A 25,531-nucleotide genomic window follows, 5' to 3' on the forward strand; every position below is an offset into this window, starting at 1 on the left:
ACTTTGGACAGTTTATGAAAGAAGCAGATTTATTCTATTAACTTAATTTAAAAAAAAAGACAAAAAATAATTATAAATAGTGTAAAATTATTTTGCAAAAACATGTCGATTTTTTGCTTATAAACAATTAGAATAACTTACTAACCGTTACCCGTAGAAAAATTATTTTTCCATATTTAGAAAGACTAAATTTTTATACACATTTAGAAAGAAAAACAATTGTCCTATGACAATTAGGGACAAAGTTAGCCCCCTTCTTTTTTTAATTCACGGCAACTTTGTTTATAACAATTAAGCAATAAAATTAGCAGCATTTGAAAGAACATACTTCAAAGTTTTAAAGTACCAAGTATACAAAAGATTTCCTTTCAAACAAATCGTCCACAAAGCTTAAAAATGTGGCCCTTGAATTGGCCGGCGTTGAAACTTGGGATAGCGATGAGAGGGGGGAAGGAGCAGCTGTTAACTGTAAGTATCTCTGGTTCTCGATTATTTATTTCGTTGTTTCTTTTTTTAATTTGTATGTACTTTTTACGTACATTACGAATATGCGTTATTTAAATAAACTAATTGGTATATACACCATCAAATTTGTGTAAACAATTTTTTTCAATTTTTTAAATAATATTTGATGTAACTTTTATTGTAAAACGTACATATTAGTTATACAGGGCGTAACAAAAATATAGGTCATAAAGTAAATCACATATTCTGGAACCAAAAATAGATCGATTGGTCCTAACTTACCTTAATACAAATGTGCACATAAAAAAAGTTATAGCCCTTTGAAGTTACAAAATGAAAATCGATTTTTTCAAATATATCGAAAACTATTAGAGATTTTTTATTGAAAATGGACGTGTATCATTCTCATGACAGGAACATCTTAAAGAAAAATTATAGTGAAATTTTTGCATCCCATAAAAATTTTATGGGGGTTTTGTTCCCTTAAACCTCCCAAACTTTTGTGTACAACCCAATTAAATTATTATTGTGGTACCATTAGTTAAACTCACTGTTTTTAAAACTTTTTTGCCTCTTAGTATTTTTTCGATAAGGCAGTTTTTATCGAGTTGCGGCTTCTTTTTTAATATGTTTACATAAAAATTTTATGGGGGTTTGTTCCTTTACACCCCCCAAATGTTTGTGTACGTTCCAATTGAACTATTACTGCAGCACCATTAGTTAAACACAATGTTTCTAAATCTTTTTTGTCTCTTAGTATTTTTTCGATAAGGCACCTTTTATTAAGATGTGGCTTCTTTTTTAAGATGGTTCAAAATATGCCTAAAAATGTAAATTATAAATAATAAATTTTCATACGATTACCAAGTCTTCATAATCGTACTTAACCATATTATACAAATATGTGGTGGATTTGACGAATGTTTAAAATATCTCAATAAAAACTGACTTTTCGAAAAAGTACTAAGAGGCAAAAAAGTTTTAGAAACATTGTGTTTAACTAATAGTACCACATTAATAATTTAATTGGAACGAACATAAAAGTTTGGGGGGGTTTAAAGGAACAAAACCCCATAAAATTTTTATATGGTGTCAAAATTTTACTATAATTTTTTTGTAAGATGCTCCTGCCAAAAAATACCACATGTCTATTTTCAATAAAAAATCTCTTCTATATATTGGACAAAATCGATTTTCATTTTGTAAATTCAAAGGGCTGTAACTTTTTTTATGTGCATATTTATACTAAGGTAAGTTAGGTTCAATGGAACTATTTTTGGTCCCAGAATATGCGATTAAATTTATGACCTGTATTTTTGTTACACCCTGTAATTATTATATTACTAATCCTATTCAATTATTCCTAAATCTAAAATTGCCTTATAATATTAAATTGAAAATAAAAAAAATCTCAAATAAACTAGGATTTATTTCTTGATAAACATGCTACTAGATAAACGAAAAATGAAATGTAACAAAATTAGAGAGAGGATGAAAAGAACAAAATTATTTTCAGAAATTTTGAACAATATTGTAATAATTGTATCTTACAACATTGAAAGTTATAATTTTAAGATTGCAAAAAAAAACAAAATATATTTCATACATTTTGGTATGATAGCAAGATCAAAATAAAATTAAAGGAGGTTTATCTAGGAATACTTGTATTTTTATGAAAAACGTAACAATTATCAGTTACCCATTTATTATAAGTTTTTGTAAAGTCAAGTGCATATGATCCACTCCTATAATGGCCAACAAAGTCATCCTAAAAATATCGTAAAAGAATTTCCAAAAATTGTTTACACAATTTACATAGTTAATTAAATAACCACTTTATTAACAAAAAACATATCCGTAACGTACGCAAAGATTAAAAAGATACGTATGCAGATTAAAAAAAGAAACTCCAAGATAGATAATAGAGAAAGATTGAGGTTTTGATAACCGAAGTCCATAAACTATTTACTTCTCTGTACTAACAAGTACTCGGTGCAACCAGTTTTGCAAGAGCAGATAGTTTATTTTAATAAAATATCTGATATAAAGAAGATCTGTTGATCGGATCGGCACTAACGGTTCTTAGCTTAATTTCCAACCCCAATCAATTACGTTTATCTCTTTTTTGGTGGTTCTGTAACTTCAGTTTTTCATTCATCTAATAGTGAAAAATAAAACCTAGTTTATTTGAGATTTTCTGATTTCCATAGACCAATACTATTTTTAGAAACAATCGAATGGGATAATTTGTTTTTTCATACTTTAAATTATTACTAAGTTTAATAAAAAACTATGTAATATTATATTATTCATAAATATGTATGTTTTGTGATTAAAATTACTTCAAATATTATTAAAAATAAATGAAAAAAAAATTGTTTAACAAATTTGATGGTGTATATAACAATTAATTTATTTAAATAATGCATACTCGTACTGTACGCAAAAAGTACATACAAATTAAAAAAAGAAACGTCGAAATTCATAGGCGAGAACAAGAGATACAGCTAACATTTCCTTCCCCCTTCTCATCGATCTCCCAAGTTTCGAGGCCGGCCGATTTTAAGGGTCACATTTTGAAGTTTTGTGGACGATTTGTTTGAAAGTATATATTTTTTATACTTGGTACATTAAAACTCTGAAGTATGCTCTTTCCAATGTGACTGATTTGATTTCGTAATTGTTATAAAGAAAGCTGCTGTGAATTAAAAAATGGGGGGCGGCAACTTCGTCCCTAATTGTCCTAGGACAATTTTTTCTTTTTTAAATTTGTATAAAAATTCAGTCTTTCTAAATGTGAACAATAATTTTTCTACGGGTAATGGTTAAAAAGTTATTCTAATTGTTTATAAGCAAAAAATCGACATGTTCTTGCAAAATAATTTTGCGATACTTAGAATTATTTTTTGTCATTCTTTTTTAATTAAGTTATTAGTATAAATCTTCTTCTTTCATAAACTATCCAAAGTATTACTGTAACTTCATCATTTTCTGACTTAGTGTTACAAAAAAAATTAATTTGGGATAAACAAATTAAATAACTTTTAAACTATTTGACCAATTGTTATGAAATTTAGTGTGTAATTCAAGCACCAGAAGTCGCAGCATTCCGTATAATAAGAAGATTCTAAGTTCATTTTTACATAAGTAATGAATATTTATATAAACTCAAAATTTATGAATTATTTTGCAATTTTCTAAGCAACCAATAAGGATAGACATATTCAGCGGGAGCCATATTGAAGTTTTTATATGGTTTATGAGTTTCTTACTTCCAAATTTGTTTAAAATGCTTAGCCATTTGGCAATAAACGAAAAAAAGGAAAATTTAGCATTTTTTGATCTTGAATTGTTTATAACTATGCATATCATCAAAATCGGCTGCAGGAAACATATAGGTGATTATTATATATGTCCACACTACTCAAAAAATTTGGTTTTGGCCTGGAGGGGGTTGTGTCACCAACAGGCTATTTTTTTCCTTATTTCTCTGAACTATCCATGCAAATACGTATCGAAGCCAAAAAGTCATTACGAGCTGGGTTCGAATAGAATGTCAGAAAATGATCGGCAATCGTCGTATTTTTGAACCTACGGGATAATATTTCATAATGAACAAATGGAATGATTTGCAACTGCAACGTTTTATGCCAAGTAATTTATCTCATTAACCTCAATCATAGATGATTCCGTAGAATATAAAATAAACTTTTTATTTAATTATTATAAACGTTTATTTTTCATTCTAAGGATAATTCAGTGGTAACGTATAGATATAAATATATCATTTTCGAACTTGAGTAGAATTTGAGAATACATAGTAGAGCGTCGATTATCCGAACTTCGATCAACCAAACGACCGCTTATCCGAACTCCCAACTTGTCACGTAAACACTCGAGTGAGAATACCTAAACGTAAATTTTTTGTCCTTTCTATGAAAGATTAATTTGAGATAAATAAACGGTTAGAGGAAGGTGAATCTGAAATTAAGTTATCCAATGAATAAAAAGTAGTATGGTCGCCAATTAAGGCCACCTTAACGTTTAAATATCTGTAATATTTTATTCAGGAACAATATGGGGGAAAACTCTTGTATACGTATTGCCTAACATTTTAGCTATCGAATTTCAGGATAAAATACTTACTAAATAAATAAAGAAATATAAAATTTTAACATTGAATAAATCTGGAATATTTGGCCTTATTAGGAACTGGTAGCTTAATAAGGCCAGTTTCATTTTTTAAAAAAGAAACTTTTATTCATATTAAAAACAAAAATTTGTCAATACATTAAGCACACATATCGCACATTTACACACATCTAGGACAATTGGCTTTATTAGGACCCTGTCTACTTTTTTATTTAACATAAAAAAATAATAAAAGGCAATATAGAGAAAAAACAGTTCCAGTTCCTTAAAAAATATTAATTTACTATCGCTTTACAAAGAAATAATAATTGTCTTATATTCATTAAGTACCATTTTAGTAATTTTATAACTTACCTAAAATTTATAAACGAACTTCCGCACCGTAACAAACACGTGTCTAGTCTACTTGGCGCTGCTATGTGATACTACCGACTCAATGGCTTAGAGGATTTTGACTGAGAAAGACATTTACGGTGACCTCTAATATATAATATCTATATTTAAGAAAATATTTGCAATTGGCCTAATTAAGACACTGGCCTTATTTGGCGACACTACCTTAGTTGTTAAGGTGGTAATTAACTTTATGAAATACGAGCAGAAGTAATTTTATGTCACAGCCTGATTCTTCTGACGGATTCAAGTCGTAAAACAGTGAAACTTGCCTCAAACACGGATTTAGATGATGCTGTATATAATTGGTTTACTCAGAAAAGATCCCAGGGAGATCCTTATTTCTGGTCCGATTCTGTGTGTGAAAAAGCAGTTCAATTCAACAAAAAACTCGGATGGCCGTCAAATTTTCAAGCAAGCACAGGCTGGTTAAAACGATTTAAGTCAAAGTATGGCATTCAAGTATGTACCTACAAGAAGAAAAACTGTCTGCTCGTTGAAAAAGAAAATTAAAAACAGAAAGTTATGTCTGAAATAACCAACACTCAATAGGGAACTTGCACATTTTTTTTTATTAGATAATAATGTTCAGTTTTGTTTAAAAAGGAGATTTCCAAAATTTCACGCTTCAAAAACTCGTAATAACTTAGAAATACATATTTAAAGTCTTCAATAGTATAAAATAGTTCAAACGGCACGTGACGTCACATAGTTTTGCATTAGTTTTTATTATGGTTATATTTCGTTGTGTCTAGGTACACGCTAACGTGTACGCAAATAAAAAAGTTAGGTAGACGCGAATTAAATTTCATCCAGCCAGTGACGTCATTATTTAGCTTACGCAGTTACTATATATTTTGGTACATGCTATTTTGATATGTTTAGTGTTTGTTTGATGGAAACATATTTGTTAAGGGAAGGGAAGCAGAACTATTCAGATGTTTCAAACTTAATTGTAATAAATCAATGTGTATATATAAAAGTATACAGAGTGGCCCAAAAGTCTGGAAACGGCCAATTATCTCGTAAATTGCTAGACATAATTGTACAAAATTTGAGGTCCACCTATTTTGGGATACAGAGATTCCATATTTGATATTTGCAATGTTGCCAGATTTGCCGTTTTTCTTATATTATTAGTAACTTTGGTTTTTCAAATTCCTCACCCTGTATATTTAGTCATTATTGGAATCTCCTATTCAATACGAGTTCAACCATATGTAACACTTATGATTTTATGTAGTCTGGAAGGTCTTAAATACATAAAACAGAAGTCTAGCGACGCCTAATTGTCTCAATAAATTTTTTAGTAATAACTATTTTCAACTACAATAAAACGTAACAATTGATAGATTACAACATTTTTTTAAGATATAAACATTTTTTAATACATAAAACAGAAGTCTGGCAACGCCTAAATGTCTCAATAAATTTTTTAATACTAACTATTTTCAACTACATTAAAACGTAACAATTGATAGATTACAACATTTTTTAACATAATGGTTACTTTATCAAGTGTTCAAAATGTGCTCCATTTGTGAGTTGACAGTACCCTAATCGGTGGTAGAATGCGTCTACCACATTTCTCCATGATTGTCTAGAAATTAATCGAGATTCATCGATAATTCGTTGCCTTAGCTCTGCAAGACTTGCTGGTTTAGTTTTGTAAACTGAATTTTTCAAGTATCCCCAATAAAAATAATCTTTAGGATTGAAATCAGGTGAACGTGGAGGCCATTCAATTCTACCTCGTCTACCAATCCATCGTCCGGGAAATATCTCATCTAAATAACGCCGAACATTTACACCAAAATGAGCTGGAGCTCCATCTTGCTGAAACCATATCTGATTAAAATTGGCCCCAAACAAGTTTCTCAGTGTAGGTACAATTTCATTTCTAAGTAACATTTACTGAGTACCTACTATACCTGACCATACATTTAATTTTTGTGGTCTTTGGGTATGGTTTTCACGCATCCAGTGTGGATTTACGTCGTTCCAGTACCTTAAATTGTGTCGATTTACACTTCCACACAGTGTAAAGGTTGCTTCATCGGAAAAACATATTCTGTTAACGAAATTTTCGTGATTTTCAATTTTATCCATCATTACCTCAGTAAACTGTAATCTACGATCGAAGTCATCTTCACTTAATTCTTGCAATAAGTTAATTTTGTATGGTTTAAATTTATTCTTACTTAATACACGTAAGACTGAAGAACGACCTACATCATGTACTTGTGCAACCCTGCGTGAGGATGTATGTGGATCTTCAACAAAACTTTGCATTATGTCTAAATTTTGTTGTCATTCATAACTCTTTTCGGTCTACCTGATCGGTATCTATCTTTTACTTCTCCAGATTCCTCAAATCGCCTTACAGTTTTTTGTACCGTCGCCTTATGAATAGGAGAACGGTTTGGGAAAGTATCATTGAACAAGTTGGCTACTTCACAATAAGATCTTTTTCTGTCACCGTACCCTCTCATCATTAGAATAGTAATTCGTTCTTTTTCGTTAAGAGCCATTTTAGAGAAGCAATTTATCTTGCAGAACTTTTCAAAACATAACTACTGTCAATTTTAGTCAATAATGTAAATGGTGAACAAATGTCAAAATCACAGCATTCTACATTTAAATATTTAAATTTATTAAAATCTACATAATTTTGCACTGTTTTATGTATTTAAGACCTTCCAGACTACATAAAATCATAAGTGTTACATATGGTTGAACTCGTATTAAATAGGAGATTCCAATAATGACTGAATATACAGGGTGATGAATTTGAAAAACCAAAGTTACTAATAATATAAGAGAAACGGCAAATCTGGCAACATTGCAAATATCAAATATGGAATCTCCGTATCCGAAAATAGGTGTACCTCAAATTTTGTACAATTATGACTAGCAATTTACGAGATAATTGACCGTTTCCAGACTTTTGGGCCACTCTGTATATTTAGGTTAGCAAAATAATTATACAATGCTAGTCAAAAGTCCGTACCCCCCTCTTATCTTTTGAACGGTTTTACCTATAATAGTGAAATTTGGATGGAGGAAATTAACTGACGTAAGCTTCTTAACTAGTTATGACAGGTGACGTAATAGTGACAGATGACGTTACAGAGCCACTGTGACCGATAATTTTAAATGGGACCTTATGGCAAGTGATACCTCGTTTGGAAGGTATTCAAAATACCTACTCAGCCATACTAATTTTTTTGTGTTTTAGTTGATTTTGATTTTGGTGAATAAATTAAATAAATATAATATTGTAGCTTCGCATTTAATTAATAAAAATTCAAATGTACGCCTATGGTTTTTTTGTCAAAAAAGTTGACGTTTTTCGATTCTCTAGTAGTTTTTACGTCAACGTCAACCTTTTTGACAAGTAATCATAGGCGGAATTTTGAATTTTGAATTAATTAAATGAAACTACAATTTTATATTTATTTCATTAATTCGTCAAAATTAGCTTAAACTTAAACAATATTAGTATGACTGAATAGGTATTTTCAATACCTTTCAAACGAGGTGTCACTTGCCATAAGGTCCCATTTAAAATTATCTGTCACAGTGGCGCTGTAAAGTCATCTGTCACTATTACGTCACCTGTCATGACTAGTTAAGAAGCTTACGTCCGTTTATTTCCTATCTCCAAATTTCACTATTATAGGTATAACCGTTCAAAAGATACGAGGGGGGGTACGGACTTTTGACTAGCACTGTATGTATTTAGTACAATATATGTAGGTACAAAATATTGTTAAAATAATTTTTATACATAAGTGAATTATTATAATCAACTATTTTTAACTTAATTTATAATTTAACTAAAAAAATTATTTTATTAACGTTTAGACGTCCAAATCGGATGTCATTGTCAAAATACAAAAATTAGTCAGATTAAATAAATTATTGGAAAAAATTTTTTACTAAGCATCAACATTTTTGTTTAATTTAATAATATTTTGTATTTTGACAACGACATCCGGTTTAGAAGTCGAAACGATAATAAAATCAATTTTTTAGTTAAATTGTGGCTTAGTTACCATTTAGAATAGTTGATTACAAAAATGCCACAAGGATAATAGCTTCAAAACAAGTAAATTACTATTGTGAAAGCTTTAGGTCTTCCTTTTATTTTAATCTTTTACGGTAATACTATTTCATTTATAACTAAAAAAATATATATTAATTTATAGTCTCTTATCTTTTGCGTACTGTTTTAAAATGTTCTTAAACTCATTAAAAGAACTAAATAATTGTCCGCACTCCGTAGTTAATTTAAAAACAAACACTAAACAAATAAAAAATAAGAAATCACTGACACTAACTTTTTTATTTGCGTACACGTTAGCGTATACCTAGACGCAACCTTATATTTAGGTATATTCTTCTTCTCATTCTTTAGTTTATTGGCCTCCACCTACTTGGGTATTTGGCAAGCTCATCGTCGTGGAATAAGTCAAAAATATTTATATTCTAATGACATTTATCGTATGTCATTGTAATAATATATACCAGTTTGTTAAAATTGTAGTTTTATACTGTTTTTGAAGGAAAGGAACGAAGGTTTACTATTGAAAATAAAACCATTTTGTAAAAGTACAAATTTTCTATGAATAGGTCGAACGATCAAAAACACTTGTAACGTCACATACATGTATTTTCTACTGACGTTTATAACGTTTAATTTAAAATTCTGTTTACTTTATTGGAAAAATGTAAATGTAAAACCAAGTGACGTCACGATGCGTTTTGGACCACCTGTTTGAATTTGAATTTTTAATCGTCTTTAGGGGCCAAACGAAAGACAAACAAAACTTTTTTATCTTTGATACATGTTTTAAATTATGTTCTGTTGTGATTTATAACATTTTTTTCGAATTTAAAAATTTATGCAAGTTGCCTATTGCGACGTATGCGATGAGAAGTTCAACGGTACGAAAATTAAAGAATTTTAAGCGCTAGTAATTGACGCTTAAAAAATCCTTATTTTGTTGCAAATATGGCACTTTTTTTCATAATTCCTATCCTTTTTCACTAAATATAAACATAATAATGTAGATAATATGTAAATATGGCATTCATTTCCTGTAGATAAATATGTGTGACTATATCAATATATAGTTCGATTATCCGAAAAAACCGATTTTCCGAATACCCCTGTCCCCCAATTAGTTCGGATAATCGACGCTCTACTATTAGGATTTTTTACCGATATTAAAGATTAAATGGCCAGGGAAAGATGGCAGACGTTGACGTTATAGTCCAGGGCCAGGGCCTATTTTACCACTAGGCCCGTGAGGCACCTGCCTCGGGCCCGCATTTTAAAGGGGCCCGGAAAGATCACCAAAAAAATTCTTATTGCAATAACAAAATAAATTTACGACAGAAAATGATAAATGATGGCTCCGCTGTTTTTCAAGCGACTTCACTTGTCACAAGTACATCTCCGTCATCTCCTATAGAAAACGACAATATCAATTAACCCTTTTCCTAGCGATATGGGGATTGGCCAAAACATTTAAATATGGAATTTCAATAATATTGTATAAATAATCGACCGAACCAATAATATTGATAAAATTAGTGAATGTGTTATTTACAAATCTGGATAATAGATAATAAAACCAGACATTTGCAAAGAGCGATTTTTTCTATGAGTGTACAGTTCGGTGTGTACAGATCGGAAAAAATTATTTGAAAAAGTTGTTACAAATATTATTATAACGACATACCAAATTTTATGACAAAATTCGTACTTTTAATATTTCATTATTTGCAGTGGCAGTGAGGACCCTTGAACTTAATTGGCTGGCCCGAGATGCATCTCGAGACTGCTGAGAAGAATTTTAGGGTCCTGACAACAAGTACTGAAAAAACTAAAATTGTGAATTTTGTCATGCAATTTAGTATATGGGGTTAGAATAATGTTTGGAACAACTTTTTCAAATAATTTTTTCCGATATCTCTAACAAGCAAAATATCGAAAATTTACCCTGTTTGAGGAGTCGCAGTAGGCTGTGTTTAAAACTTAAATTTCAGCTGATGTGTCTTAAAAAATGTGAACATTTCACCTGCCTGACTGTGCAAAACTTCAAATCCTGTACATTATTTTGATAGCCGACATGGACATATATAGCTGTCTTCATCTTAAATACAACACACTGTATTTAAACAATGTTTAATTGTTTAAATATAAATTTTATATATTGTTAATAAAAATTTAAATTTCTAGTACAACTATATTTCTATTAAATAATTAATTTATTTAAAAAAGTTATTATTATTATTAAATCATATTTAGGGGCCCGAAAATTGTGTAGTGCCTCGGGCCTGATTTGAAGTAAAATAGGCTCTGGGGCCCATCTGTTTTGAGATGGACGTTGAGAGGTGACTCAAATGTTTTTGCAGAAATTGCTTAAAAATAACTCAAATAATAATATTTGAGTTATCCTCCCTCTCAGAAAGGTCCGGAACATTGTTTAAATAATTAAAATGTCAAAAAATGAAGGAAAAATTCGATTTTTTTCTTGGTTTTTTGATTATAACTTTAAAAGTATTCATTTCCTAGAAAAGATGTACTAACATAAAAGTTGCGTAACTAAATTTACTATACTATAGAATTAGTTAAAAATTTAAAAAATAGTCACCCTTGTTGCAAAATAGCAATAATTGCGAAAAACCATACAAAAACAAGTATTCGCATTTTACGTTTTTCCACCATTTATGCTATACTTAGGAAATTCATATTTCACCCAAAAAAAGCTTTATGATACAGTAAAATAGTACTGTAAATTTCATTAAGATCGGTTCAATAGATTTTGCAAAATAAATTTTGAAATCCAGCTTTCGCAAAAAAAATTCAATTTTTCAAAATGTTACAGGACTGAAAATAAAGTAGATAGCAAGTTGAAATTTTTGAAGTTATACTTCTTTACGGGCGTAATGACGGTGAAATTTTATATCGTAAAACCTAGCGACCGGGCGCATGCGCATTATAACTTTGTTCTGATTGGATGTTCAAATGACATGACAAAAATTATCCAATATGGCAGCTGTGGCACAGCTGTGGGACTGTGGTTTGGTTATAATGTATGCTTGTTGCGTTTTAAAATTTGTAGGAAGAGAAACAACAAACAAAAAGTTAGTTAATGGTTATACTGCCTTTTTAAATAGTTTTCATATTATATTTTTGGACTTATTTACATAGAAAAGATGATTGTTGCATGCCAATGTGAAAGCTCATCAAACTGTGACTAGTATGAGTGCCGCAGATCTCGCTTATTCAAAGCTAAAGAATCTTTCACTGGTAAGTGTTTTATAAATAGTTGATCAAATTTTGTTATGATATTTGAACATAGCCACTTTGCACGACGCAAGTGATTGCGAAATTTATTAGTCGTTATACGGGCTCCGATACCTACCTTGAACCTACCAAAATACATAAGTAGTATGTAATACTTTTATTTACATAATTTGATTACCATCAAAATTTCTATCAATATTCACCTAATATATTGTTTTCTTACTCTATGTTTTGTTGTATTTTTTCAATTCTAAATCATTTCAATTCAAAATCAAAATAATTTGATTTACATAAGTTAAAAATGTCAAAAGGTTAATCTGTTTAGTTCGACGATCTTCGCACATAATGACAAACTGTCTCTGTGGCGAAGTTTTAATGCGAGTGAATCCCAATACAACGCAAATACCAGCCGCGTGGTAAGTTGGTTCGAATCCCAATAGAAACTTTTATTTTTTTATTTTTTTTATACATTTTATGATTGTAAGTATATTTATTATATAATTTTATTTTCAGAAAATAAGTATTTAGTTAAAAAATTTTCCGACAATTAATGTTCAGAAATCATTTGTGGCATTTTTAATGTGTTTGTGTGTGTTTTAATTTTTTTTTTTTGTTATTTTAATTTTTGGCACTGTTTTAATAAAAATTTTTGAGAAGTAGTAAGTATAAATTAATTTAATATTTAAATAAAATATAAATAAAAAGTATATTAATTTCGTTTATAATCATATAATCATATAATAAAAGTATAACTTCTTACGTGCGTACAAAGTACACATCCATTCTTTTTTTGCGTATAGAAGTGTACTGTACCTTTCATTTGCAATTTGTAAAATTAAAATTGATTAACTACCACGGCGTCAGGAATTTTTTTAAATAAACATTAATTATTGGTGCTACGCGCAGGACAGCGGTATTGGATTCACACAAGTTGATTTCCACCAAAATTTCTTTCAATCTTTATCTAATATATTATTTTCTTACTCTATATTTTGTTGTATTTTAATATTTTAATTCCAGAAAAATCAAACTAATTTTATTATTGTTTGTGAAATATTGTTTAAACAATTGCATATGTATAAAAATAATAAACTTTTATTCTCTAAGTTAAAATATATGAACAAAGAAAGTTTTTGCTAAAAAAAGTGTTATTTCAAAGGATAGAGTATGTGTTTTTATTTTGCAATAAACAAATTTATTTATTTATATCGATATGTAATAAAAATTAAAATGTATCAATCATTTTCAAAGGTCATTGGAATGCCCAATCAGAGCAAACTATCCGCTGTCCTGCGCACAGCACCAATAATTAATTTTTATTTAAACAAAAATCCTGACGCCGTGGTAGTTAATTGATTTTAATTGCATATGAAAGGTACAGTACAGTTCTATACGTAAAAAAATTTCAACTTGCTATCTGCTTTATTTTCAGTCCTGTAACATTTTGAAAAAATGAATCTTTTTTGCGAAAGCTGGATTGCAAAATTTATTTTGCAAAATATATTGCACTGCACCGATCTTAATGAAATTTACAGTATTGTTTTACTGTATTATATACCCACATAACAATGATGTTCGCATCATGTTCTAAGCATATCCTACCAACATTCGTCGAAGTATATCCTTTTTAGTATATGCGTAGTACAAGCATAGCATGTACCATAAAAAACATTCTAAATTTCATGTTCTTTGCATGTGCTTCGAAGAATATTCTTGCACCGAATATACTGAGCACATTCGTGTACGTAGTATCTCGGAATGTTCGTAAAAGTTTATTCTTAGAATATACCTTAATCGAATATTCTTAGTATATGCGTAAGTATTTGCAAAAGTATATGCTTAACACATACTTGTATATACTTTTAAAATATCTTAAAAAGAATATACTGTATATACCTATAGGAAGAAGAATAATGTTAGCCTATAGATTATCAACTTCGCGTTAAGAATAATTAATAAAATTTAGGTATTTTGGTAGGTACTACTGAACTATCTAATTCATCATTTTTTTAAACCGTTTTCATTGTATGGTAAAAAAGTTTAAAACTTAATTCTATTGAAGAAAATGAGAAATTCTCGTTTCGTTTTCAATTGAAATGAATACACCATTTTGAGTTGAGTTTATACCATAAAAATATTTTTACCTATAATTTTCGGGAATCCGGAAACGGCCATTCATTGTCATTCTGACCCTTGCATTGCATATTTTATACCTGCACAAGGGAAGGGGGTAGGTAACAAAAAGGCAAAATATGAAAATAGTTTCCAGTTTTACAGTTAAGGCATTTATGTCTACGCTGTGAGGACGAAGCGACTGTATTTCTAGCTACAAGGACTAAAACATTTTAAGAACATAAAAAGCAGCTTGAAAATAATAAATTCATATTGGTACTTCAATATTTCCTAAATACCTAGTAAGTAAAAGTATGTATAATGTATATAGATACCTATAAATTTTAGTAATTTACATACATATTATATTATATATTTGGCTATTATATAATTATATAAGCAGCATTTTTATTTTGATGTGCACATAATAACTAAATATATTACTTATATTTTATATATATATAGGCTACTTACCCATATAATATTTATTATACATAGGTACCTATATAACTAACTAAAGTTTATATATTTTATACTTACTTTTTACGTAATATTGTAGAATGTAATAATACATTCTCATATGCAATTAGAATATGTAAATATAATATATTAGTAGAACCTAGGATGAGATTGGGTGATGTTGAAAACATACTTCTGAGAAATATAGCACATCCTTGGAATATTCTTCCCATATACTAAAAATATGTGCGATAGTACATTCTAAGTATATACATAGAAGGTATATAGCACTTCCTTGGAATATTCTTCCCATATACTAAAAATATGTGCCCTAGTACATTCTAAGTATGTAACTAGAAGGTATATAGCATTTCCTTGGAATATTCTTCCCATATACTAAAAATATGTGCGACAGTACATTCTAAGTATATAAATAGAAGGTTTATAGCACCTCCTTAGAATCTTCTAAAAAGTATGTTCTTGGTATATACTGAAAAGAAGTGCGGTAGTACATTCTAAGTATATACATAGAACGTTTAAGTACTGTAATGTAGTATATACTCAGTATATGCTCTGCACATTCGCAATGGTAATTACGCATATTCTAAGTATATACTTTTTCTGAAAAGTATGTTCTATGAATCTACTAAGAACATGAAATTGTTATGTGGGTAGTTTTTCTGGGTGAAATATGACAGTCCTAAGTGTAGCATAAATGGTTGAAAAACGTAAAATGCGAATACTTGTTTTTGTATGGTTTTTTGGCAATTATTGCTATTTTGCAACAAGCGTGACTATTTTTTAAATCTTTCACCAATTCTATATTGTAGAAAATTTAATTATGCAACTTTTATGTAAATACAACTTTTCTTGGAAATGAATACTTTTAAAGTTATAATAAAAAAACCAAGAAAAAAATCGAATTTTTCCTTCATTTTTTGACATTTTGATTATTTAAACAATGTTCCGGACGTTTTTGAGAGGGAGGATAACTCACATATTATTATTTGAATTATTTTCAAGCAATTTCTGCAAAAAAATTTGAGTCACCTCTCAACGTCCAAATGTACTAATATTTTTACAGATGCGCCCTGGTCTATTATATAAAAATATTACTAATAAAGTTCGTAATAATAATAATAGTATGAATTGATTTTTGAATTATATCAGCCTAAACTCATAAACCACAAAAAAAATAGTATACCATCTTCATAATACACATTCGTCATTTAATAGAGTGCAGTATTCTGTGACAATCGGCATATTAGTTTTGTACCTTAAGTAGAGATGGCGGTCAGAGTATATTTAATATATATTTGATTAATAATAATTTTATTATTTTCATATGTATAAATTTTTAAATTTTCTAGGTATGTATTTTACTGATTTATCAATGTAGCCAATTAAGGGACAACCCTTCATCTAGCCATTATCATACATCAACAAATTTCCAATTTTTATTATAATTCCGAAAATAATTTTTTATGTTTACGTTTTTTACTGCGTGTATTTTACGCCTTATAAATATATAGAACAGTTTTATACTTGTTAATTTTCACCATTCCTTATTATGCGATACGTTATTAGATACTTATACTTATGCGATCAAACAGTACAAAAATAAAGGCTTTGGAATCTTCCTGCTATCTTCAGTTACAATTAAGCCGTATACCTACCAACGTATTAATTTTTTCTAAAATATCAAATATGTATTCTTTTTTTTTGTGCTGCTATCTGCTTTAGTGGAGGTTAGCCACTACACTGGCAAATCTGTCTCTGTCCAATGACCCAGGCAACCAAATAACGTTTACAAAACGTTAAAAAGACGTCATAATTATCACTAAACCACGTCAGTTTATCACGTTTTTTCGACGTCGAAAGTCACGTGAATATGTCCCACCATAACTGACGTCATTTTTATCACGTTTTAGATTCGTGATATCAAAAACGTAGTTTTATGTTGTTTTTTTAGATTATTTGTCAATTTATGGTTTTAAAAATACACTATAATAATTATTCGTATGGGCATTGTTGGTATTGCAATTTTTCATTTAACTGTCTTAAATTTAGTTTATTAGGTTAAAAGTAAAACCAAATGGAAGACTTTATAAAAAAATGCATATAATTACAATCAAATTACAATACCCTCAATGCAACATTATAGAATTTTCACTTTTTATATACATACTTACTTACTGTGTCAAAACTGAAACAACATATAAACTAATAAATAATTTATTAACAAATTATCCAGCATAATATTTTAATTTAACGTAACGCTGACCATTAAATCAAAAAGAATCGTAAATAACACATACCTAATAATTAGTTCATTAACAGAAAATAAACACCAAAACACCAAAAGTCTTAATTTTACCACACAAAGCACGTAAACAATAAATGAAGTTTGGAGTCAATGTCATGTCAATATACAACACTAACATTATACGCATTAACTCCTCCCATTTTTGTGACGTCAGACTTGGGCTGTCTGAAATAAAAACGTGTTTTTAAACGTATTGTAACGTCATTAATATTACGTATTTAAAATCACCTACAAAAGACGTTTATACGACGTAATGTTCAAACACGTGTATATATTCAACCAAAAACTGACGTTTTCTGGACGTTATTGACGTCACTTGGTTGCCGGGGAGGCTCTAAACAAATGGGTACAGGTACAATTAAGTACCTACTCATAAAAAAAAATTTGTGACATTTTCTTCTAGAAATCTTTAGAAAAGTTCACCAACTGGCTGTAATAAAGTAATAACTATTGTACGACAGCCCTAATCTCACACACAAGTAAAGTACTCCTTATTAGCGTTTGACGAAGGCTCAATTACCTACTAAAATCAATAAAATCAATACTTCTTCCACAAATACCCCAGAGCACTGTGAATTTATTGCTTGGAGAAACCATACGAGAACAGATTCCCTACCTGAGATTAATTAGAAAAATATAGCGAATTTAATTTTAATTGTGACTTATTCCCAACTAAAATAGCTTCAAAGCGATATTATAGTTTAAACACCACTTTTTCTAGGCATATCTGTTGGTTCTGTCCCCTTTCTTATTAATTTGGAAGAATAAAATAATTTTTACATTTTTATGTTTTTGATTTTGCTTCAATGCTTCATTACAGAAGATTCAGAACCAGTCTATGGAATGAAAATATCCATTTCTTCCGGTTCTATTCGATCTCCTCTAGATGACTTCTTCTTTCTTTATTCTACATGTCATGTTCCCTTCTTCCAATGAGCTTGAAGTGTGTTTGAGTTCAGACTTGTGTTTGTATCTTCTGCTAATTTAAATTTACAGGTGTCGTGTTGTTTATGTTGTTTCTTGTTATTATTTTCTTTTATGCCGGATACTTCTCTTTTCTTGTACACTCTTAATACTTTGATCTTATTCCAATGGTACCTACAATGATTTTTATAACATTCATTTAAGCTGTTCCTCATTTTTTCCAGGATTTTTGTTTCGTCTCCCGTACTGCCTTTTTGGTATTTTTTTTATTATTAGGTATTCCTTTGTCCTTTGAATCCTGTGTTTTCACGTATCTTTTTCATGCTTTATTTTGATCAGTGATAGCCACTTTTATGGCTTTGTCTACCATCATCATTATTCCAATGGTACCTACAATGATTTTTATAAAATTCATTTAAGCTGTTCCCCATTTTTTCCAGGATTTTTGTTTCGTCTCCCGTACTGCCTTTTTGGTATTTTTTTATAGAATAGAATAGAATAGAATATAGAATAGAAATATGCTTTATTGTCATGAAAAATTGTACAATTTTATCGACAAAGCTTATAAAAAGTCAAGACAACAAAACAATAACAATCCAATTTACTAAAATTACATAAATCGTCAATATATTTACAGTAATAACAATAATAATGAAGTTAAACAGAAGTAGTCAATTGCAAAATTTAAGTAAATTGCAAATGCATAGTCTACCTAGTAATTAATAAGTTTAAAAGTTAAGCTGCTGCATATGACACCCAAATATAGACAAAAAAAATGATAATAAAAATACTACTTGTGCAAAGGGTACTGTAATTTCTTAGTTATTGATTAAGCAAATCTTCTACTGAATAATATGGTCTTTCAGATAGGTAGGCTTTTGTCAGTTTACGGAATTTGGGGAAAGATGCTGCAGATTTAAGTTGTAGAGGGAGATGGTTGTAAAGTTTTTTTGCGGAATATAATATAGATTTCTTTACTAACTCAGAGGACGGGGTCGGCATATAGACGTCAAACGTAGAATTTCTCGTGAAGTAGTCATGATTAGGTCTTGGTGGAAAGACATGTAGATGTTTACGAATTAAGCAAACAGTTTCTAAAATATACAAAGATGGAAGGGTTAAAATTCTGTGATCTTTGAAGTAACTTCTGCAATGTGTTGTTCTTCTGAGGCCAAACAGATATCTAATTGCTCTTTTTTGTAATTTAAAAATAACATCGAATTGGGCAGCTGTACCAGAACCCCAAAAAGGAAGACCATAACGAAGATGTGACTCGAACAAAGAAAAATATGTTATTTTGGAAGATGCTAAATTGAGTTCATTCGAAACAGATCTTATAGCATAGCAAGCTGAGGATAGTTTCTTCCTTAACAAATCGATATGGTGGGACCATTTAAGGTTGCTGTCTAAAAAAATACCAAGAAATTTCACAGAATCAACGGTACTGATCTGGCTGTTATTAAGAGGTAAGGGTTGAAGGACTCCTTTATAAGACAATGCTACTGTTTTATCTACGTTAAACGAGAGTAAATTAGAGTCAGACCAGTTTTTTATTGTAAGTAGATCAGAAGTTATAGTAGCATGAAGAGTTGCAATATTTGAGTTGCTCCAAGTGATACTGGTATCATCAGCAAAAAGAAAGATTTTTCCATCGATTTTTAAACTAGTGATGTCATTAATAAAGATAAGGAAAAGTAGAGGACCCAATACTGAACCTTGAGGTACCCCACATACAATGTTTTTGAGACTAGAGTCTGTATCATTTGCTCTAACCAGTTGTTTCCTATCATCCAAGTAAGATTGGAACCAATCTAAAGAAATACCTCGAATTCCGTAGAAATTTAGTTTTCTTATCAAAATGTTATGATTTACACAATCAAAAGCTTTGGCTTAGTCACAAAAAACGGTGGCAGTGTGAAGATTATTGTTCAGTGCTTGATAAACCTCATGTAGTACAGAAAAGATGGCATCAGTGGTGCATTTATTATTTAAAAAGCCGAACTGATTTTGTGATAAAATGTTGTTTTCAACTAGAAAGGACATAAGTCGGGCTTTTATGAGTCTCTCAATAATTTTGGAGAGTACCGGTAGTAGTGCAATAGGTCTATAATTGCAGGTATTAGATATTTCACCACCCTTATGAAGAGGAATAATGATGGCTGTCTTCAGGCACTCTGGAAATTTACCTTTCTCAAAGGAATCATTAATTAGTGAGATGAGGACTTCTAACACATTTTCTGGGAGATTAGAAAAAATTTTTATCGATAGACCATCAGTACTGCAGGAGGATTTGCTTTTGATACTATTGATTGTTTGGATCAGTTCAGATTTATCGACTGGTTTTATAAAGAATGAATTCGAGACCTTTCTTGAATTAGGGAGATAAGCAATGGGCAAGCAATAAATACTTTAACTGGTTTTATAAAGAATGAATTCGAGACCTTTCTTGAATTAGGGAGATAAGCAATGGGATAAGCAATTTTAATTATTAGGTATTCCTTTGTCCTTTGAATCCTATGTTTTCACGTATCTTTTTCATGCTTCATTTTGACCAGTGATAGCCACTTTTATGGCTTTGCCTACCATCGAGTTTGTTTTGGTTTTTCGTTATTTCTTTTTAAATTCCAGAGGATTCTTTAGCCGATTTGTATATTATTTTCTTGAATTTTTTCCATTTTCAGTTGGCCTTTCTTTCTTTTTGTATTTCTGTAGTGTCTTATTTATTTTATTTTGGTAGATGTCCTTTATTTTGCTTATATTTAGTCTTCTTATATTTATCTTACTTCTGAACTATTACATTTTCTAATTTGATATCTAGTGTCTCTATTATTTTCGTAAGAATTATCATCATCAGTGGCGTTACAGCTCTTTATGAGCCAAAGGCTTCTTCAGAACAATCCTCCATTTGCCTCTGTCTCTGGCAACTCTTCTACATGCTCTAATTCCAATATATTTTGAATAATTCTTTGGGTTGTCTTGCTACCTAAGTGTCGGGGTCTTCCTCTTGCTCGTTGTCCTATCGGCCGTTTTTGGTCAATAACTTTTCTGACGTGCTATCTTAATGAATGATCTAAGGTGTGTTACGTGATACCTTGATAAACTTTACACCGTCAGGTTCTCCAAAACCTTTATACAACTCAAAGTTGTAACGTCTGCGCCACAAACCTCGTTCTTTTATCCCTCCATATATTCTTCTTAGGATTTTTCGGTGAAAACATTTAAGTTCTTGGTTATTCTGTGTAAGTGACTAAGTTGCTGAATCATATGTTAGCACTAGTCTTATTATGGGATACTTTAATGCCAAGATTGGAGGTGGAGATAAGACGCAGTACATCGGCACACATGGACTTGGAGTCAGAAACGACAGAGGAGACCTCCTAGAAAAATTCGCAGAAGACATAGAACTCGTTGTCACTAACACATTCCTCCAATTACCACCTCGAAAGCTGTACACATGGAAATCCCCTCAAGACAAACCCGGGAGAATTATTAGAAATCAAATAAATTACATTTGAGTAAACAAAAGATTCCGAAACAGCTTTACATCTGTCAAGACTTATCCTGGAGCAGACTTAGAGACGGACCACTTTCCACTGGTGGGAGTATTTCGCGTCACACTCAAAATAGTGCAGAAAAAGGAATCACAATCATACGCATACGACCTACGTATGTTAAAAGATATATATATATATATATATATATATATATATATATATATATATATATATATATATATATATATATATATATATATATATATACGCGAGCAACGCACCATGCGAGTCCCGATATATCCAGCAGACCACCCGAGACCCACCATAACCAAAGTGTATAATTAGATTTTTATTATAGAAAAATAAAGAATATAATATGAACTTTTATGGGCCCCAGAGAGGGGTAAGAAAAATCTTTTAGTTTAAAAAATCTATACGGAGCATACCGTGCGAGTCCCACTTACAAGTCAAAAGGACATGCGAGTCCCGCCAGTTATACATGGCACACTCAGCAAACAATATGAGACCCAGCGATGTTGCCACAACGCTGGGTCTCGTATTGTTTGCCGAATATTTTAGGTACTTCCCCGGTTTGTATATTTCACCTCGAATTTAACAGTTTTGTTTCAGCGGTTATTTTAATTCTTGTGAATAGTAAGGGCGGACGTAAAATAGTGATTTTAGGCGCAAGGATAAATATTAGGTACCTATGGAAAATACATCAAAAAAAATTTTGGAGCTCGCGTTGGACGAAAATAATAAAAGTAAGTACCTCAAGTGTTTTTTAATTTATGCAAAGTAGTTAATATTACTTACACACGTCTAATTATTTAAAGTTTTTACAAAATATTTATTATAAATGAATTAATAAATTAAAAAATGCCATTTTATTATAAACTTCGGAGCGCTTTTATAAATTATGTTTTTTTATTGGCAATTGTTGGTGGAATAAATAATTTTTTATTCTATTCTTATTTATTTCTTAAATTTTTAGAAAAAGATTATTCAAATGCAAATAAGATGGGGAAATCTTATTTTGGGCCGCCTAGCAAAACGAAACAAAATGCGAAGAAAAAAACTGAGCTTTTAGAGCCCAATGTAAAGATCTTATCGAACGTTAACCTTAAAGAAAAAATTGATAACTACTTGCAAACTATAACAACTCCCCTTTTTTTTTAATGTCAAGAAAATAAAATAGATGAATCAACATTATCTGAAAGTAAAAATAACGTAGAGGTAAGTCTTGATCTCATTTAGTGTAAATTAAAGTATACACCAAGAAAACTATTTTAATTTTTAGACTCCATTTAATAAGTATGATAAAGAAAAAAAACAGGACCATTTAAAACCCAAAGCAAATATTTTACTGGAACCAGATGTTAAACTTAATGATAACATTGATAACGACTCACAACCTTTAAACAAAACCTTGGATTTATATGAATTTCAAGAAAATGATTTAGAGGAAAAAGCATCAAAATCGCCTGAGTACGACAAGGTAAAAATTGTTTTAAACAAAATATTTAACAAAAACTTGTTTATTTTCATACTACTTGTGTGTGTGTGTGTGTGTGTGTGTGTGTGTGTGTGTGTGTGTGTGTGTGTGTGTGTGTGTGTGTGTGTGTGTGTGTGTGTGTGTGTGTGTGTGTGTGTGTGTGTGTGTGTGTGTGTGTGTGTGTGTGTGTGTGTGTGTGTGTGTGTGTGTGTGTGTGTGTGTGTGTGTGTGTGTGTGTGTGTGTGTGTGTGTGTGTGTGTGTGTGTGTGTGTGTGTGTGTGTGTGTGTGTGTGTGTGTGTGTGTGTGTGTGTGTGTGTGTGTGTGTGTGTGTGTGTGTGTGTGTGTGTGTGTTTTTGGCATCAGACAAAGTCTATTTGCCACAAACTATGACGTAAGAAAGATCAAATGTCTACTTTCGTCCTAATCACAAAATGAACTAATATGTCATAGACTCTTTAATCAAATGAAGCAAGGAGTGCTGAAATATTTACTGGAAGAGGAAATTTTATATTATTTAATTCCGTCATTAGTTCCAATGTTTCAAGTGTATATTTAGTGCAGTCGAAAAATATAATATGGTTTAAGTCGCCTATCGACATATTATTGCACCTTCATACTACTTATTTGCTCTATTTTATAAAACGTAATATCTTAAAAAAGTCTTATTTTGGTGTTAATTATTAAATATTGCTTTAGCTGGAAGAAAAAACTTACACTCCATTAAAAGCTGTAAATTTTGATTGCTATCCAATTTTGACCAAAATTGACACGAATCTAAATACTGACCATAGAGACTATGAAGACAATGAAGACTTTAGCGAGTCACGTGACACATCCTCATATGTACCCGAAACGGAAATAGAGTCTGAGGGAGGGGAAGAGGAAACTATTATTCCAATTTTTAAGGTAATTTTTTAATACGACATATTTAATCAGTTCAAAAAAGTATTGGATAAATCCTTATTTTAAGTAAAATACAAAAGTAGATACTTATTTTAAAAGATATTGCTCAATGTAATTCTTTATTTATTTATAGACATTACTGATTGTGTGTTATTAATTTTAGACCATAAACGTAACTTGCCCTGAATCAACTTTAACAAAGGACGAACCCTCGGAAAAGCCCCATATTTCTAACGTAAGTTAAAGAATTATTAGGTTAATAATTATTAGCAGTCATTGGGAATCCCTTGTCAGGGCCGCTCTGTCCATACGTGATATAATATATAAGTGATATATATTTATGAAAAGGCGCTCCGGGTTTTTGGCTAAATAACAAAAAGCGCAAGAACTATCTTAACCTTTAACTACACGCGCATCAAGTTATAACATAACTACACGCGTGGCGTACTTTATACGCCACAAGAAAATACACTTAAAAACAGCGGATTTGTTTATTTTTTTTTGAAGAAATACATTTAGTTGTTTGTTATAAACATTATTCGGCATCAGTGAATACTTGGAGTTCCTTCTCAGTAAGCCAATTGGGATTTATAACTGGAATCATGGAATAACTGGATTCCATGATAAATAAAATTACTAATAATTTTTTTTAAATGTGCTTTTTTTACAGGAGAAAAAGTATTGTTTATAAAGAAAAATATATTTTGTGCCATAATGACTAAAAAACAATTAAAATATGTACTTATATTACTACTTAGATTATTATAATCGTGGTGTATATTGACCACCACCGGAAACAACAAATTACTGTCCACCTATTATTGTCCACCAACAAACTGTAAATTATGATCTTCTCAGAACGCCGATTATAACGAAACTAAAACCAAATTGTAAATCACATTCCAGTGACAGGTTAGATAGATAAACAAGGTCAAAAATTAAATTTTTTAATATATGTGCAGTAGAATTCTTATATCTGGCGTACAAAATACGCCAGCGCGTGTAGTTAAAGGTTAAATACATAATTTACGTTTATGCACGAAAACATCTTTGTCCTCCTTCAATAGTCAAGGACAGCATGCTTAACCATTGTTCCCACTAGCCAGAAGGGCGGATTATGGATTATGAACCCAGAGCCCAGCAATAGGCCAGCGTCATTTACCTGTTATTTATGATTGTCGTTCTTAAACGTGCATAGTTAAAATTTTGTGAAAAGCGGTATATAGGCCAAGGTAGATCCTCTCAAAATAGTCAAAATTCTAAAAAAAATTTAACAGCATTATGCGTACTTTATTTTGTAATTATTCGTTTAAGTACTTGAGGGGAAGTGGATCGGTAAGAAACAAATTTTGAATGGGGGTCGGTGGGGGTGGTTTATAGGGGTGGAAAATTTGCCTTGCGATTTCCGGCTTAGGTTCGCATTTTTTCTAATAATATTGAACGTAAAAGTTGTAGGTATTAAAAAATCAAACAACTTTTGTTCTAT

General features: G+C 30.4%; 1 protein-coding gene across 1 annotated transcript in view; it reads left to right on the forward strand.

Moving 5' to 3' along the window:
* The first annotated feature begins 396 nt into the window (after positions 1-396).
* The window catches only part of LOC126888505 (uncharacterized), a 30,111-nt gene continuing 4,976 nt past the window's right edge, over positions 397-25,531 (forward strand). Inside the window, exons 1-4 of the mRNA XM_050656845.1 lie at positions 397-468; positions 22,947-23,144; positions 23,839-24,048; positions 24,209-24,280. Of these exons, the coding sequence (XP_050512802.1) occupies positions 397-468; positions 22,947-23,144; positions 23,839-24,048; positions 24,209-24,280 (552 nt within the window). The remainder of the gene's footprint in view (positions 469-22,946; positions 23,145-23,838; positions 24,049-24,208; positions 24,281-25,531) is intronic.

The sequence above is a fragment of the Diabrotica virgifera genome, chromosome 7, assembly GCF_917563875.1.
Source record: "Diabrotica virgifera virgifera chromosome 7, PGI_DIABVI_V3a".
NCBI classification, from domain to species: domain Eukaryota; kingdom Metazoa; phylum Arthropoda; class Insecta; order Coleoptera; family Chrysomelidae; genus Diabrotica; species Diabrotica virgifera.